This window comes from Alosa pseudoharengus, unplaced genomic scaffold, assembly GCF_046254945.1.
Source record: "Alosa pseudoharengus isolate Yale_2024_CS ecotype anadromous, Long Island Sound unplaced genomic scaffold, YU_APseudo_1.1 YU_APseudo_1.1_scf_3, whole genome shotgun sequence".
NCBI classification, from domain to species: Eukaryota; Metazoa; Chordata; class Actinopteri; order Clupeiformes; family Clupeidae; genus Alosa; species Alosa pseudoharengus.
Window position 1 is genome coordinate 31765873 of NW_027468718.1, and position 17785 is coordinate 31783657.

General features: G+C 43.8%; 2 protein-coding genes across 3 annotated transcripts; both read right to left on the reverse strand.

Annotated features, from left to right (window-relative positions):
- Positions 1–5757: 5757 nt before the first annotated feature.
- Positions 5758–9873, reverse strand: tnfsf13b (TNF superfamily member 13b). Its single transcript, XM_076264042.1, has 6 exons — positions 8954–9873; positions 8538–8631; positions 7943–7999; positions 7257–7381; positions 6894–7044; positions 5758–6505 (listed from the first exon to the last, which is right to left on the reverse strand). Exons 1-6 carry the CDS (start codon positions 9218–9220, stop codon positions 6393–6395), a joined length of 807 nt encoding a protein of 268 aa, XP_076120157.1. The 5' UTR covers positions 9221–9873; the 3' UTR covers positions 5758–6392.
- A 3068-nt stretch (positions 9874–12941) lies between these two features.
- abhd13 (abhydrolase domain containing 13) lies at positions 12942–15298 on the reverse strand. Of its 2 annotated transcripts, none has more exons than XM_076264043.1 (2): positions 15127–15298; positions 12942–14090 (listed from the first exon to the last, which is right to left on the reverse strand). In XM_076264043.1, exon 2 carries the CDS (start codon positions 13985–13987, stop codon positions 12959–12961), a length of 1029 nt encoding a protein of 342 aa, XP_076120158.1. In that variant the 5' UTR covers positions 13988–14090; positions 15127–15298; the 3' UTR covers positions 12942–12958. The 2 variants fall into 2 exon arrangements, with proteins under 2 accessions (XP_076120158.1, XP_076120159.1); XM_076264044.1 differs by lacking the exon at positions 15127–15298 and adding an exon at positions 14847–15039.
- Between the last annotated feature and the right edge of the window lie 2487 nt (positions 15299–17785).

Genomic DNA, 17785 nt, shown 5'->3' on the forward strand with positions numbered 1-17785 from the left:
ATCATATTCTGCACTAGTGAGTCACAAGGCGTAACTCACTAGAGGCATATAACATAATCACTTAAACATGCTAATAAAGCACGTTTGAATTTGAATTTGAATATGCAACATCATTAACTGTTCCCATTCACTCTGGATCCTCTCAAGAATCAGCACCCTAACCAGGCTTATGTGGTTGTTTCAGACTCAGATTCAGAGGGTTTCAGAGTGAGTGCTACTGTACTGAACTTCTTTAAGAACTGGGCCCATTACCAGACTGGTATCCATCTTCCGGCGAGCACTAGAGGACGGAGTGTCGACCTGACCGCTGGCCCGTCTCCGAGTGAGACGAGGCTGTCAGCGGAACGGCCCGAGCCTCCATTTTCCTGTCGCCCGTGCAGACATGCGAGGAATGCCACGCTGGGAAGAGATGGAATTCTTAAGCAGATGTGCGAAAGCCAGCTTGTGGCGTGTGGCCCATGGCAGACACTTCTTCATTTTGAATTATTTTGATTTCATCCACTTTTTTTCTCCTTTTTCTTTCTTTTTTTCCCGCTGAGGCTCAAGGCCTTGAGCAGAAGTGTGGCGGTGCAGGAGTATTATTTATTAGGCTGTCTTGGCGTGGAAGCTTTGACAAATGTGCCTCCACTTTCTTTCTTTTTCTCTCTCTCAATCTCTCTTTCTCTCGCTCCCTCTTTCCCTCGGTTTCTCTTTCTCTCTCTTTTCCTTCTCCACTCCTAAAACAGCATGAACACATCGACGCAGCATAGAGCAGAGCAGAGCGCATGAATTATTGAAACCAATCGGAGTCGCTCTGGACTAGGAATTGCAATGAAAATAGAATGTTACAAGCAGCAAATAAAAGCAAAAAACAAACAGTCTGTGCATGCATGTCACAATATGACTTAAACACAGTGCTCCCAGCAAACAACCACCTCTTACCACTTAAAAACACTAATGCAATAGCAACAAAGTTATTGCACTAATAAAGATGACGCAGAGCTGAACACCACTTCTTGTGATGTCTGACTCCTAACGAAAGCTTGATGCCGAAAAGATTTAAGTGGCCCAGCCATGATAATAAAGGCTTTTTAATTGTTTAAAAAGAGTACCTTTGAGCACCTCAAACAAACACTATTTAAGTCCAACATGTTTTGAACAGCACCTCTTGCAGTATTGGTTTCAGCCAGAACCCCATTCATGTCACTGTAAAAAAAAAAAAAAAAAAAAAAACCCAAACAGAATAGCGTCTGAGTTCATGTTTGACCCGCTGCCCAGAGATGACCACATGCCCTGCTCAGACTCATCCACCACCCACTGCCAACCAGCATGCCAACTGCCCACATATGAACTATTAATGCTGCTGGGCAGACAGCCAAAACCGAATGCTCTGAAATGATCGAAAGTGTGTAATCCAGGTAATCCGCCCTCCGAAACTCTTGCCCATGTAAGCCCCTGCCCTTAACCCATTACATGGAGAGGAGCAACGAGCAGGCAAAGTAAAAGAGAACGAGTGCAATAGGGAACGAGAGCAGGTGGATACTGAGGGTGTAAGCAAGGGATGATAAAAGAGGTAGGGGATTTGCAGATGTGGATGAGGGGGCTCTTTCTGGTAAGCCGGGTAAGATTTGGGTGGATGTAGAATGAGTGACATAATACTGAAATAGCGCTTGCTAGGGCAAGGTTTGAACAGGATGGTGGTCCTCTGGTATAGGAACTGTGTGTGTGTGTGTGTTTGTGCGTGTGTGTGTGGATGGAGATGAAGCTTGAACAAGGATGTATTCGAACTTTGGCGATGGTGTATGTGTGTATAATGGGTGTGCTGTTGCATGTGTTGCTGGAAGGTGGGGTGCATAAAGCTATGATGGAGTCAAGGACTAGGTGGAGTGGGTGGAGTGGACGTCGATGAAGGCTTTGTGAGGGAGAGCATGTATATAGGTGGGCGTGGGCGTGGGCGGTTAGGAACAGCAAGCATAAGAAAGTAGGGTAAGCAGCCCTGGGCCAAGAGGATGATCATCTAGATTCAGGGATCACCTTTAGCCCCCGCCATTAATCAGACACACCCATGGGGAGGAATACATAAAGAGGGGGGATGAAGAGAGAGGGTTGGAAAACGAGAGGAAAAATAGAGGGAATGAAGTGGGGAGGGAGGGGAAGTGGGGAGGGAGGGGGACAGGGGGTGATGGGATCTAGAGGGGGAGGATTATAAAGGGGACTGTGTATGTGTGTGTGTGTGTGTGCGTGTGTGTGTGTGTTGGCTGTTTAGCCACTGTTTGTATACACAGCTTGTTTCATTTCCTCATGGGGATGGCAATCTCAGCGCCCGCTCTCTCATTCTCGCCCAGGCACATTCAAAATGACATCAGCTTCCGCCAACATGCAAGCCGTTGCCATGGAAGCACACAGACATTTTTTGGTGGGGAGGAGGGCGGTGGAGTGAGAGACAGAGAAAGAGGAACAGAGAGAGAGAGAGAGAGAGAAATCTTGGATGACAAATTTGGCCATTAGGACTGCACCCCATCCCCCCTCGACTCGACTCGACTCAACACACACACACACACACACACACACACACACACACACACACACACACACACACACACACACACACACACACACACACACACACACACACACACACACACACACACACACACACACACACACACACACACACACACACACACACACACACACACACACACACACACACACACACACACACACACCAGTTCCCTTCCTCTCTGTTCAATGGCCATTTGCACAGGCAGCTGGTCTGTTAGTACTGTAAAGCTTTCACCCACTGCTTCTGTGCTACGTGTTTGCTCAAGCTTTGGCTACGTTAACTGCAACTTGCTCCTGCCCCAATCTCGTATCCCAGCATTCCTCATTTCCATCCCGCATCATGGTGAACATACATCTTACATCCGCTGATTCCTAGCAGTGAGGTCATTTCTCTGTTTTGCATTTATTTATTTATCTATTTATTTATTTATTTTAAACAGCACTCTTGCCTTCCTATGTGCTGCTTCAGCTTTTTCTTTGCTTTCTCTAGTGGCATCATGTGCCATCGGTTGGCACTCTTCGCCACCACCTCACTGAAGCAGATGAGAAGTCTGTTGCCCCAGTGCTGCGGTGCCTAGACTGGCATGGCTGCCAACAAGTACTTTACTTGTGGTGGTTACCCTCAACGTATGGGATGGACCAGTGAACACGGGGACATGGGTGAACAGAGGTGAAATAGGAAAATATAAAATGTATTTACTGTACATATGAAGAGAGTGAGAAGGAGAGAGAGAGAGAGAGAGAGAGAGAGAGAGAGAGAGAGAGAGAGAGAGAGAGAGAGAGAGAGAGAGAGAGAGAGAGAGAGAGAGAGAGAGAGAGAGAGAGAGAGAGAGAGATGTCCCTATGCCCCTCTTACTTTGTATGACTGCTTTGGCAATATGAATGTCCTATTTGTCATGCCAGTAAAGTATTTTTGGGATTTGAATTTGAGAGAGAGAGAGAGAGGGAGAGAGAGAGGGAGAGAGGATAAAGCGATACAGGAGGATAATTGGAGACTCATTCTGGTCACACTCTAGAGAGCCAGAGCTGGAGTTCCAGGAGTATTCTTGAGTAAGTGCAATATTTACCGCTCCACTCCACTCACCCGTCCAGGGGCTTCAGGCTTCCTACCCTCCCCTGGTTTAATAAAGCCAGAAAGGACTCCTCACCTATGCAGAAGCCCATAGCTCTGGAGAAGAAGGGAGGAAAGAACTGGATTTTATGAGCAACTTTCCCAAGAGCCCCAGGAACAAAGGGTAATATTCCATATCCTAAATGAGAAAGGGAACAGAAAGAGTTTTCTTTATATATAGCCAACCAAAGTCATTATTTTCTGAACAGCACGTGGTTCGGAGCACTGAAGATAATAATAATAATTTAAAAAAAAACAATTAAAATAGTTATCTGTCCCTTGGCACTGAGAATGGCATAATTGACTCAATGGTCTGAAAATGATGCAGACAAAGCTTCCTGTTGAAAGAGTTGCTGTGGGTTGGTGAGGCGAGCAAAAGACCAATATGGGGTGTGAACAAGGGGCCTGCAAATCATCCCTGAGCAAAAAAAATGAAAAAAGTACAACGGGTACAGAGAATCAATGAAGCCCATCGGTCTTCACCCACACTCATACAAAAAGGTGCACTGCAACACTAACTGACTTTCACAGCGATGATCGTATCTGCAGCAGTCACGACCTCGCTGGTCGAATGAATTCTGCTTGAGAAAACACATTGTTAATTGATGTGGTCTCTATATCAAACCCCTACACTCATCAATTACCATTAAAGGACAGTGATTACACTATTATTACTTTCCACCTCTTTCCTCAGATTTTTTACAAACAAACATTTTCCTCCCCTGACTCTTGATTTATGTGTGACTCTGACAAGTGCAGAGCTGAGCACTCTAGGCACAGTTGAAGGGGGAGGGACATCTGAGGTGAACCATCTTAATTAATGTCAGGATCACACAAAACACTGATACCAACGCCACCAAAAGAAAAACGACCTGATGTTACACACACAAAATAAGTCTCTCACATAGAATACTGTTTTGTCTACTGTTGATAAAAAAAAGCCTAAAGAAAATATAGAGGTAAAGTATGAGAAACAACCACCACCGAAACGACATTCTTCAGAATTAGAGTGTGGAGAGCTAAGATGCTAGGATGTGGAGTCCCATTATGAGAAAGGTAATTCAAATTGCATTTGTGAATTTAGGGAGGCTTACACAATCATATGATCTGAATTTCAAAAGTCTGACTCCCAGTGGGCAAAAAGTGTATAACTAATTTCATGAACAAGCTACATCTATGTAGTATAAAGTAATGTAATATAGGTTCAGTGTTTTAGCCTACATAATATGTACATACATATCTTAATAACATTAATTGCAGTAATGGCTATCAAATGCACCACCTCTGTAGATTATTTTATTGTAGTCTAGGTAGTTGCAGGAAGATACTTTCACATAGGCCTAATGTCTGGAGTCATCTAACATATCCTGCCTGTAAACTATATCAGTCTATGAACTCGTTCTGAAAAGTCATTGGATGCCACATCTGGTGTGTATGTAGTTTTATACGGCATCACGATTTACAAAACACCAAGCATATAGGCAGTATTAGTGTATGTGTTGCTGAAGGATCCTAGTGTCACCAAAGCTGTGTGATTATGCTGCCATCTACTGGAATAACACAAGCTCACAATAACTAATAGACCATATTATTATTTCCCAAACAAAGTACAACATTAACAAAGACTTAATTATATAACAACAAATGAATTTAGTCTTACAGACATTACTGGTCAGACTGAAATGCATTTGAAGGTAAATTACGAGGTCAATAGTATATGTATGACTAGACATAGTACAAATAAGAAAGAGTTGCATAGACAGACAACATACCAAAATTGAAAAACAGAACCATCAGTCAGAAAAAAAACCCTGTCTGCATCTTTCGTACATTCTCAAATAACACACACTGATATGCAAATCAAGTGAATGCACTTCAAAATGCTGATCAAGTGACAAGACTTCCTGTTTGTATTAGCGTGAGCTGCTAAAAGTAAGTCAAGTGATGCAGACACTGCTGCTGCTGCAAGCCTGTTTGGACGGGTAATGCACCGCAGTTGATGCTGGTCTACTTAATTGTGCCAAAATCATTGCAGTGATTAGTGAAGACCTACAAGATGTGCATATCATATCAAAAAGGAATGTAACATGGAAAAACAAAAGTGATCTGCAAATGCATTTATTGCACTACAAAATGTACCTTCAGGTAGGATCAGGTCACAGAAATCAGAGTGGTTCCAATATTAACTTTTGTACACATTCCCAGTGGTTCATGTGTGTGCTGTTTACTTGTGTGTCCAGTGTGTGTGTGTGTGTGTGTGTGTGTGTGTGATCTTTTTCCTGTTCCTGCAGCTAAAGTAAAATGTACAATCCACCATGGGCATCAGTTATCAGTTGCAGGCGAGAAGTAGGGGTGTAAATAACGAAGGGACTTTTCCCACATCTGGCATGCACTTCATGATGCTCTCACTTCATATCCATTACTAATATTTACCAGAAGGCTTTTGTTCTGTTGCATGTTATGGTACAGGTAGGAGTTGTGTTGCCTAGGTACAGGTTAGGTTAGGTCTACCCTGGGAAGGTCTGTCAAGGGCAGAGACCTTTCCCACTTTTCCCAGTTTGACGGTCACTGAAGCAGTAAGTCAAGAATGGCCCAAAAGACTGGTATATCTGTTCCTCCCATCTTCCTTGATATGTTTTTATGGGGTTTTCTTACATGAATTTCAGCATTACCATAATAGTTCAGTCTGTGGAAACAAGCACTTGTGTGCTAAATCCTCTAGTTCCAGTCTCAATGCTCAGGCCAACTTGATGGCTCCAAGGAAGGTGAAGTCTCCCCCCAAAGACACATCGGCAGACTCTCGTGGGATGAGCAATTCCACCTTGTCCCCCACCTCTAGTTTGACTATACCTGGACAGAGAAATGAGATTTGGTATTATGGGCAATTCATTCATCTCTAGCTGACAATAACGCAGACCTGACGAGTTTATGTAGAGTCCATTTATGTAGGCCTACCCCTCCAACTGTGAATGCACTAAAGATTAACCACATCAGGCGATTAGATTTTACGCAAGCAAGTACATTTAAATCTGAGGTTTATAAATGTCATACAAGTTTGAAAATATGCACGACTGTGGCTTTCGTGAAAAGCCAGACATACTGTGACTTTCTCTTCTGTCTGATCCTCCGCAGGCTACCCACTGTCATACAGTATGCTGCAAATTCTGCAGATGCTAAACCCCAGCATCTCCCACCTGAGGCGTTGGCCTCCGGCCCGGCATCACTGTGGCTCTCTTACCTCCCGTGTAGCAGGTGTTGAAGGGGTAGAGCTGGCTCATGTTTTGGATGCAGCGGAAGAGGATGACATACTGGCGCTCGTCCCCAACCACTGTCTTTTTCATGCGTACGATGATGTGTCCCATCGCATACATTTTATCAGTGTAGTATACCTAGAGTAGATTAGCAAACACCATCCCAAATGACTCTGTTGTACCGCAAAAATACAAGTCCGAAGAACCAACTTTTACATAACCACGGCCACTAATGTCATACAGTAGTTAATTTCCCAATGACACAATTCCTCTCATCCAAAAACACAAAGAAAGAGACGTGGATGTGAGAAGTGAAGTGTCTTTAGCGCCCCCTGGGAGAATGAGCTTACCTGGCTGTAGATGAAGAAGAAGCCCTCCTCATTGACCTGGATGATGTCATCACGGAGCTCCAAGGCGGAGCCTCGTCTCAGGCCTGTCTGCCAGGGGATGCCTGTGTGCTTCTCCAGGGCAAACTCTACACAGCAGAGCAGCAGGAGAGATTAGCATTAGCAATGTGTGTGTTGTAGCATTTTCATCGATAATCCACAACACATGCTAATCACACTAGCTCTGACATGACTTAAATTGGCACCTTCCTTTCTCTATTCTGCCCTGAGGTCATAGACTGCCATTTTGGACCAACATCCGGATGGTCCTTTTCTGTGACCCTGACCTTATTTGAACTTTTACCGGTGCACAAACATCATTCGGAATTTTTGGAGGGGGATTTTATTTTTCTGAACCTGTAGGGCAAGGCTGACTCAGTGGGGCTTTTTAAAGAGGGTAAACATGGTATGCTAACATGCAATGCGACATTTTAGGTAATATTTCCCACATCAGTCCAGGACATGACCTCTTATCAGGTCAGAGTATGACATGTAAAAGAGTTTTCCCTCCGAAAAGCCGATAATCCCCTTCCTCTAAGGCAGACTCAGTGCTGTGATTACATTACAGCGGAGCCCGAAAACACCATGGCTGCAGCAAACAGCAGAGATGGACTCTGAAGAGAGGGGGAAGCCCAGTCTGTGTTCCTCACCCTTCTGAAAGGTTGTTCTCTTGCTATCTGCCAAGATCTGCAAACAGGGCTGCAATACTGTAGAGGAAACAAAGAGTAAAGTCACAATTACAGTTATGGGATGGTATTTGCGTCGCTTCCCTTCATGCTTGTTTTGGCCTTATCAATAGAAGTCATCTAAGCATCACATTATTTTTATTTATTTTTTATACAAATGTAAATGTATGTGAAGGTGTTGAAACCACAAACTGCTACTCAGAATAGGCTAAATACTAAGAAGCAGTTAACAGTTATACCACATCATTATGACTCAGCTCTTTCGCTTGACACTAAACTCTTACATCTTAAAAGGCCCTTAAATATGGCAACGTTGTATTTCATATTTTCTGGCACCTATATTGAGTTCTTGTCTTACTTTTAGAATTGGGTTGTGCAAGCTGTGTTAAAAAAAAAAAGTAAAGTTGAGTTTTATTAGCTGTGAGACATTTCTAGACATCTGGCTACAGTATGTTGCAACATAGCCTACATTAAATAAGTAAAACTCCTGATTATTATTATCAAAAATACTATTCTACATCTCTGTATGCAAATATATGTGCTTTAACAACTGTTTTACCTGCCTGGCCTTCCCCGATACTTCTCTTGGCATGTCTTTCAGACTTGTCAGTCACAGTTTCACTTGTGGCATCATGCTGCCTCTCCTGCCCTGTCTGTGGGTATGTGGACATGTTTAAATTGTTACATTTATAAAATACAAATGTTTGCATTAATTACTCACAATTGGATACATTTAATCATATGAAAAAACAGTTGTTATCAACATTGAGACAGGCTGATTTAAGCACTCGAGCTGAATTCCAAAAGCAAATTCCTCTTGCACAAATTTGAAAGCAAGTATATTCCATGAATACTAAACAGAGCTCTTCATAAGTTGTAAAAAAAAAATCTGTCCATCTGCATTAGACACAAAAATAGATACATTTCCCTCACAATAGAATCTACACTGCTTGCAGAAATCAATGACTGACTGACCTGGGTCCAGTCCTCCCCTGTGGCTCTCTGCTGCTGCTGGGTCTCCTCTGGTGCCCCCAAGCGCTCTTCCCGCCGGCGGTTCACCTCCGAGCGCAGGCCCTCCACCTCCGCCTGCAGCGCCAGCACGTGGTACAGCGACAAGGCCGACAACGAGGACGAGGTGACTGCTGCCAGGGCCAGCAGCGCCACCACCCAGGGCACCCTCCCCCTCCCGCCTGGACCCCGACCAACCCTCACCGCCTCGCGGCCTGAAACTTCCGTCAGCATGCCAAAGGAGCTCCGCTCACACACACCGCATGGCTCTTGGGAAGACTGTTCTTCAGATGGTCTGTTTAGGTTTTTCTCTGCATGAGGTCGTTTTCTCTTCTGGGTGTTTCTTTGCTTAGTTGCCCGTTTTCTGATGATTGAGCTCTCGTAGCTGAAATGCAGCTGTTGCTAGTGGGAATCAAGGCAAATAGCCTCAAACTGATGTTCTTACTCCTTGTCCCACTTGGAGAGGAAACCAGGCTGAAATACAGTATGGTAAAAAAAAAAATTGGCTAACAACTAATAAAATTCCTTCTTCTCTGCAATAATACTATGCACTGGTGTTTCAACACACAAAAAACATCGTTGCCTTAGTCCTGACCTCAGTTCTCGGTCTGCGGTAAACTGCGGTGGTGGGGGCCCAGTGGTACTCGCATCCCAGTCCCGTCCAGTCTCACGATGACATGAGATGAAAGCAGGGTCTGAGGTCCCGAGCCCTGCCCCTGTGGACACTCAGCGGACACTCAACCAAAGTAGCTCCGGCCACCAGTGTACAGGCCTAAACACAACTACTCAAAAAACCGGGGGGAAGAAATCTAAAGATCCAAAAAAGAAGAATTCCTGCCTGAAAAGACTGTCAGTGATAGCACACATCAGAGGAGCTAACAGCAATGAAAACAAAAGCAGATAAACACTAAAGCCTGGTGAAGGGGGGAAAAAACACTCCCACTCACAAATGAGGAAGTTGAGTTGTCCTGTAGACAGAAAAAACGAAACTGTTGTTTGCTGTTCTCCTTTATTTCCTGGCAAATCACTTTTGTAAATAAGGAAGTGATCTCATTATGAAAACACATACACACACACACAAATGGACGCTTTAACAGATAGCACAGTGGATAGCAGCACCTTAGATTTACATGTCTTTATTGCATGTACTGTAACTGTACAAGTAACAGAAAGTGTGACTGAGTGCACAGAAAAGAATCAAATGAAATGAGAAAATATACACACCCTGCTAATACATGTGCTGTTGATCATTACAAGCATGAGGAGGACAAACACAACCAAGCTTTTCAAATCGACATCGAACGAAACTTGCCAAAGGCAAAATGCTGTCAACAAATCCTAGTCATGATGAAGCATTGGCTATGGTAACTAATATGTTGTTACCATACATAAAACTTCCAGTCATCATAACACAAACAAATAATAATAACAAATAATAATTGCACCAAATAATCAAGGAACTAAAACAAAGACATGCTATTAACAAGACCAAGATAATGGATGGTGTATGTGCGTGTGTATTATGTGTGTGTGCTGTGTGTGAAGGTCCATGGGAACTGAAACAAAGCCCAGTAGATCAGTCCAAGGACATGCAGCAGAGGGGGCTCCCCTTACAATCTCGGACAATTAAATCACATCCACGTCAAAGCTCCTGGAGCCCAGTTAACTCACAGAAAGAGGCAACCACTGGCATTCTGAGAATGGCCTGTTACGTAATCTCTCGCTAGTCATTTCAAGTTACACTGCACACACATTAATGGGAGCAAACAAATTCACCTAGTTGTGGTCTCTGAGTGACCTCTCGCACAAGTCAGACACTGGACACTTTAGCTCGCACCATGTAAGGTCAAGTGGTTATAATGGAATAGGACCATGCTAATCACCTTTTCTCTAGTTGATCTGATGCCGAGTTTCAATGGAAAAGATTTAAGGTTAACCAGTACGGTTCTAAATTACATCAAGGTCAAGAAAATACAAAGAACATTTAACTTAAAATAAAGTGTATATATGTAATGGAATTTAAGAGTCATACTTAAATGACATACATCCAATCTAATGATAATGTATCTACACTGCATTTGCAATCAAAATCAATACATAAGAAAATATCAGTATGTCTCTTACAAATTCCAGGCTCCAATCAGGACTTATCACAAACAGGAACACCTTCACATACAAACACATACATATGCGTGCACACACACTGCCAGCCGCCCCCATACACACACACATACAGACAGAGTCACACAGATACACATAGGACACTCAGAGAAAGTGCTCAATAAGCCAAATGAAACAGTTGTTAATGTAAGGCAAAAAAGAAAAAAAATAACATGTTAATCCATGCTTTACAAATCCCTACTTTGTATCACTTTACAATATGACACCATATGAAATATGAAAAATGATTAGAAAATAATTTTTATGAAACTTATCATAGCTTACTTTTGTACATCAGAACCAAACCAACACAGAGCAAAGTCTGTTGAGAGCACAGTCATGTTAAGAAAGGGAGAAAAACAAAATCACAAGAAATCTGCTCAGGACAGTGCAGACCAGGAACTGTAATGGCTTTGTGCCTCCTGGGCAGTGGTAGTAGGCTACCTCCCTCATACCCTGAATGCCCCTTAGGCAGTGGTGGTACCTCCCTCATGCCCATGTTCTGCTAGTATGGCTGCCAAAGGCCTCTGGAAGACAAGCTTAGGACCACTTTGCTGTTCTTGCACGCCACAAAACGTTTTTTTTTTTTTTTAAGTCTGTCGGAATATAGGGGCACACAGTTCCTAGTGTTTGCATCGACCTACCCAAAAACCTATAAATACGACTCAAACAGGCAAACTCTCAAACATTTAGAAGTTTTTTTGTACATGCCCAACTCTATAATATCCAAAATCAGGAAAAGATCAGGGAAAAAGAGTACGATGATAAGCAGCACAGTTGATGGTGTAATATGGTTATTTACATCCGGACGAACTGGTAAACAGGTTGGACTTTTGTCGTAATGCAGCATATATTTTGAATGGCAAGTCAGGGAGACTGGGGCATTCATTCTGTGAGGGTTTCCAAAGGGGTCTGCATCCATTAAAACAACATAAAATACTTACTGGACCAAAAATGTGTGCAAAGATATGTAATTTTTGGTCTTTTCACAAACATACTTTATTTCCAAAATAATAATAGGTTGTGGCCGAGGATCACCGCCACTTCACCTCAATCTCTACACCCCACTGCTTTGTTTGAGAAGTCTGCTACTACAGAATAACACTGCGTTCTGAAAATTTATTTCTGGATTAATTTCAAAAGATAGCCTGTCTTGTCTATTAATCCATTTGCAAAAGGGATGTTAAATGCTTTGACCCGAAGGCTTGGATATTATGCACTTAGATCATGAATCAGAATTTCAAATAATCATTATTCTTTGATTTCTTTAGTTAAAAGAGTTTGACAGTGCACACGCGCACACTCCAATTCACACCACAAATCGAACATCACGATTTTGTAATTAGATAGCCTTCCTCCCCTGTACGTCAAAATAGTAATTCAATGGATCAATACATTTCATATAACTTCACTGATCAGCTTCAGTCAGATGTATATATTAGGCAAACATAAATACACTGTCAGATAGGTACGGTCATAATTTATATTTTTTCTCATGCATTCACTGTAGCTTTAAGGGGAGAAAAAATGTCTCACTCTGATTTTTTTTTTTACATTTCTACTCCCATGTCTCCACACACGTGCCGGTCCTACCATTGCTGTGTCTGGTTACATTGGCGTAAGTCAGTGAGGTTTGTCCAGTGGAAAAAGAAAACGAAAACAAACAAGTTGAAAAGGATAGAAAAGAAGTGTACATTCTGATTTAGAACCAAATGATGGATGTGTTGCGCAAAGATAATGGCAACCCCATGGAGGAGGTCTAAGAGGTGTCTTTGCTGCGACCCTCCCTCCCTCCCTCCCTCCCTCCCTCCCTCAGATGATGGTGACACTGGCCGAGCCCTGCGCTGTCTCCTCCTGGGCATGGCTCTTAAGCAGCTCCTTCATGAACTGCTCGAGGGCGGCAAAGTAGCCCTGGCACTGCCACGTGTCGTTGTGCGTGCCCTCGGGGAAGATGCCCAGCCGCTTAGTCCGCGCGGGCGAGAGCTCGTACAGCTGTTTCATCATGACGGGCGGGATGAGCTGGTCCGACAAGCCCGAGACAAAGAGTGAGGGCATGCGGCACTGCGCCACCTGCCGGTACGACAGGAACTGGTTGCGGTAGCACCAGAGCGGCAGGTGGCGCACGGGCAGGAAGGAGAAGAGCGTGGCGGCCATGTGAGGGATGCTCAGGAAGGTGTTCTCCACGATTAGCGCCGCCACGCGGTGCGGATTGGCCGCCGCCAGCCGGATGGCCACGGCGCCCCCTAGCGAGCGGCCGAACAGCACCACCTTGGTCTTGTCCACCTCGGGCCGCGTCATGACGAAGTCCAGTGCGGCCTCGGCGTCCAGCCACAGGCCCTCCTCGCTGGGCTCGCCCTCGCTCTTGCCATAGCCGCGGTAGTCCAGCAACACCACGTGCGACTTCAGGTTGACCAGCATGAGCAGCGCGTTCGGCACGCGGTGCCCGATGTTGCCCGCGTTGCCGTGGAAATAGAGGATGGTCGGGGCGGGGGCCGTGGGGTCTGTGACCCCTGGGTCACCGGTGTAGCGGAGCAGGATGAGGCTGAGGCGCACGCCGTCCTTGGCGCGAACGAATACGCTCTCGTGCGGGATGCCCGTTGGCACGGGCACGTAGAGGCGCGACGATGACGGCTGGTCGGGGAAGTAGAGCAGCACGTCCTGGAACTTGTAGAGGATGCCGGCCACCGAGCACAGGATGAGCCCCAGCAGCAGGTAGCCGCCGTACAGGTGGAAGGTCAGAATGAGCGCCAATAACGAGATGCGGCATGCGCCCCACAGCCATGAGCCCGTGGCCAGCATGCAGCGGCCCAGAGGCCCCCACAACCTCCACGGCTTCTCCATCGTGGCCTCCGGGAAGGGACGGAGCTGTCCAGGAGTGGGGTGGGGTGTCACAGGGTGGAGACAGAGGAGGGCTTATGTGTCTCCTCTCACTCAGTCACCAATTCTGCGAAGTAAAACATGATGGTTTATGCCAGTGACAGGCAAGCCTATCTGATTCTCTACCAGGAAATGTCACACTGTGCACTTAGTAATGTGATACTGGAAGCTAATGTTATACCTGCAGTGTCGAAGTAAAAAAAATATTCGTTTAACAGGCATACGCCCTCGCGCTATTTGGTTAGCTTGCATCGCCTCAATTACATGGGCAGGTTTAGTAGAATACACATAACTGAGCAGGAAATTCGTGTCCGTAGTCCATTCACTTTATCACGAAATGTCAAAATACATTTCCGTCATGCTTAGCTGATCCTTGGTGTGGACATTAATTCTGCATTTGGCTATTTATATATGAGCAGGCATTCTGCATGCATCATTGTAACATTCGGCCTTATTCTTCTACATGATAGGCTACAGATCCCAGAATGACACGTCTCATTCTTTATACAAAAACGCGTTTCAAACACATGTAACGCTACATGTAAAATACTACACACAAACGAGTTGCACGGTAAGCTTTTTAACTGGATAATCTTACGTTATGTTTTACCGGGTGGATGGACAGAAAACCAGTTAGAATTGATAGGGTGTATGCCGTCAACCAATACAGTTACCTGTTTAGCTAGCTAGGTAGCCATCAGTAGCATTGCGTAGCTGGCTAGGCTTAACGTTTACTATTGCTAGTCACATTTTCAATCAATGTAGCAAAACACACAGGAAATTTAACGTTACGTCGACACGGTTTAAACAGACAAAACGGTACCAGAAGTTGCTATCCCATCTACATGAATGACATTTCGCCTTGTCTTGGTATTAATGCGAGTATGATGGATCTGTAGTTGGGGAGCAAATGAGTCTGTCATACACCAGCATTGTTTGCTGTAACTTCAAGCTACACATCCACGTAACCGGCTAGACTAGGCGAAGCTGGCTGGCCGGACGCCTCACTAAGTTAGCAGTGGCTAACTTAGCTTATCAACACACCCGTAATTGAAACCACTTCTTCTTCGTTGTCATTATCGGATATGTGAAGACATGTTTACCTTTCGTCCATTTTTGAGCTGTGCACCGCCAGCGAGGAATATGACTATGGTAAATAACATTAAGCGTAGAAGCTGTTCGGGTCAACCCATAGACAAAGTGCGCCTAAAATAATATGGGTGATAAAACCCAGCCAACACTTCCACCGACTTCTTTTATCGGTGTCACAATTTCGAAATTCCGGACAGGTTCCGCAGATGCATTCTATCTCGAGCAGTCTTCTTGGCAGCCGCTACCAAAAAGCATTACAATCTACGCTTTATATAATAATTAAATTAGACGAATTTGATACATATTCTGTTATTTTGTGTTTGGCATCATTAAGCAGACATATATGGAGAAAGGCAACGTCAACCTGTTGCCAGTTGTACACGATTGGTTCCTAGATTCGTAGGTTCCTAGTGCTACTGTAACATGTAGGCGTAGGCCTACTGCAGGTGTCACCACTAAATGACCTTTGCAATGCACCCCTGACTTTCTCTCACCATTGTGTACTATTAGGCATTTAATCTGCACGCTTCCAGCCCTGTTTTCTGTCCCAAATATGGACACAGCAATGTTTACATAGACAATAAAATAAATTGAAAGCCACCCCATAGACCAGGGGTCTCAAACACCCGGCCCACGTATGTCAAAATAATAACGTAATCCGGCCCTTGAGACTTTTTAATTGCGACAAACAACGATACTGATTAAAATAGACGATAGTTCCAAGTACGGTGACGCATCTCATTTGTACTCTGCTCCACTATGTGCTAGACATCCAGAGCTTCATTCAAACCCAAAATCGCTGCGCAAAGTTTTCAGGAAATACTTGTATTACACGCGAGAAACACAAAGATGTGCGTTTGTAATGATGCGGAAGCGATGCAGGCCATAGTGTTGCATAAATTGAAGCATAAATTAAGCAGAAATAGGCCTACACCAAATGTTGAAAAACGTTTGAAGGAGAATATCCTTTTGGAGATTATGATCGATCGTCTATTGAATGGAGGTGCGTCTGCGTGTATACGATGGTGTCCACTAAGCATACCCTCATTTCGACCCTCTGCCCAACATAGCTTGGGGGTTGCAGTGGTAATCGTGATGATAGTGTCCGTAATGGACGTGGTACAGACAGCAGGGCTAGTAGAAATAGGGCTCTAAACTACAAAGTCACCCGCAATATGATGCAAACTTCTGGGTACTCAGATTACCGAGAGGCGGTTAGAGCCGAAACTGTACTGTACCGTACTTTTGTCCTGTCCTCTGTCTTGCGGATGTTGCGTAGTGTCTCGCGGCACTGTCTTGCGGAAGTCGCGTACTATCTTGTGGCACTGTATTGCGGAAGTTGGCTAGTGGTATCAAAGATTCTAGACAGATCACGAACAAAGCTATTTTTTGTCTTTATTTGTTTCGTTGGAAAATACAATTTCAATGTCGGGATGTTAGGAAGACACGTGGCTTGTAGAAAGTGGGTTATTAACTTACAACGCTGAATGTAGGGCGACGTCTGGCCAATATTATTCTGCTGTAAAACATGTTTTTGTTTATCCAGCATTGTCTTGCTTAAGTTACGTTGTGCCTTGCAGAACTGTCTTGTGTAAAGGTATGTGTGCTAGGTGTGTAGCGCTGTCATGATGGTTGTCTCGTGGAAAGTTAGGTAAAACGCCAAATAAAAACACAAGTATCCGTTGTCGACCTCAGTTGCTTTGGAAATGTTTTGTTTTGTTGAAATGTTTGTTATGCCACCTAGGCCTATTAGGCTACCTTCCACCTCTTTCTGTTCTATTTGTTATTAACTTGTAGGCTAGCCTAGGCTACTTGTAACCAAGAAATATATAAATCACTTTTTACTTACAACAAATAGCCTACGTATATTAAACACTTAATGTATATTGTTGATATTCCACAAGCAGCATTAGTTCAAGTTCAAGTAGTTTATCGTCATGCACGCATAAAGGGAAATATAATTAATGAAACTCCTTGTGCCAGCAAATATTTTAAGAATAAATAATAATTGTTTAGATAATTATTATAGGCAAATGTGTAAATATTTAGGCATCTTACCAGGGGGGTATTCCAAGTACGAGGTTTAGTGACAAACCTGGGTTAGTTAACACAGAGTAGGTGGTAAACCTCCTAATAGAAGAGCTGTATGGCTTCATTCTCCTAACAAAACAATACCATAGGGCTCTTGTTGTAGGAGGTTTACCACTTACTCTGAGTTAAGTTACCCAGGTTTATCACTAAACCATGTACTTGGAATACCCCCCAGGTCTGTTAAGTCATAGGCTTGCTTAACCAAATGTTGTAGCCATCCATGGGTAGATGATCACAAAAACAGACAACTGGACAGTTTTGGAGAACACATTTTAATTCTATACATAAGAACAAAAAAACCTTTTAAACAAAAAAGCTTTGTAAATCTAAATACGGAAAACCTTGCATGGTTCAGTTTTCTCTCAGAACAAAATACACCATAAACTTAACACCAAAAAAAATCAAATTTCCCCAGTACACACATATAGTAACAAGTTTTAAATACCTTGGTGTCCACATTACTGAAGACTTAACATGGACTGTTAACACTCAATATGTTCTGAAGAAGTCCAGACAACGACTCTACTTCCTTCGTCAGCTAAGGAAATTCAAAGTTTCTACATCCATCATGAAGGCCTT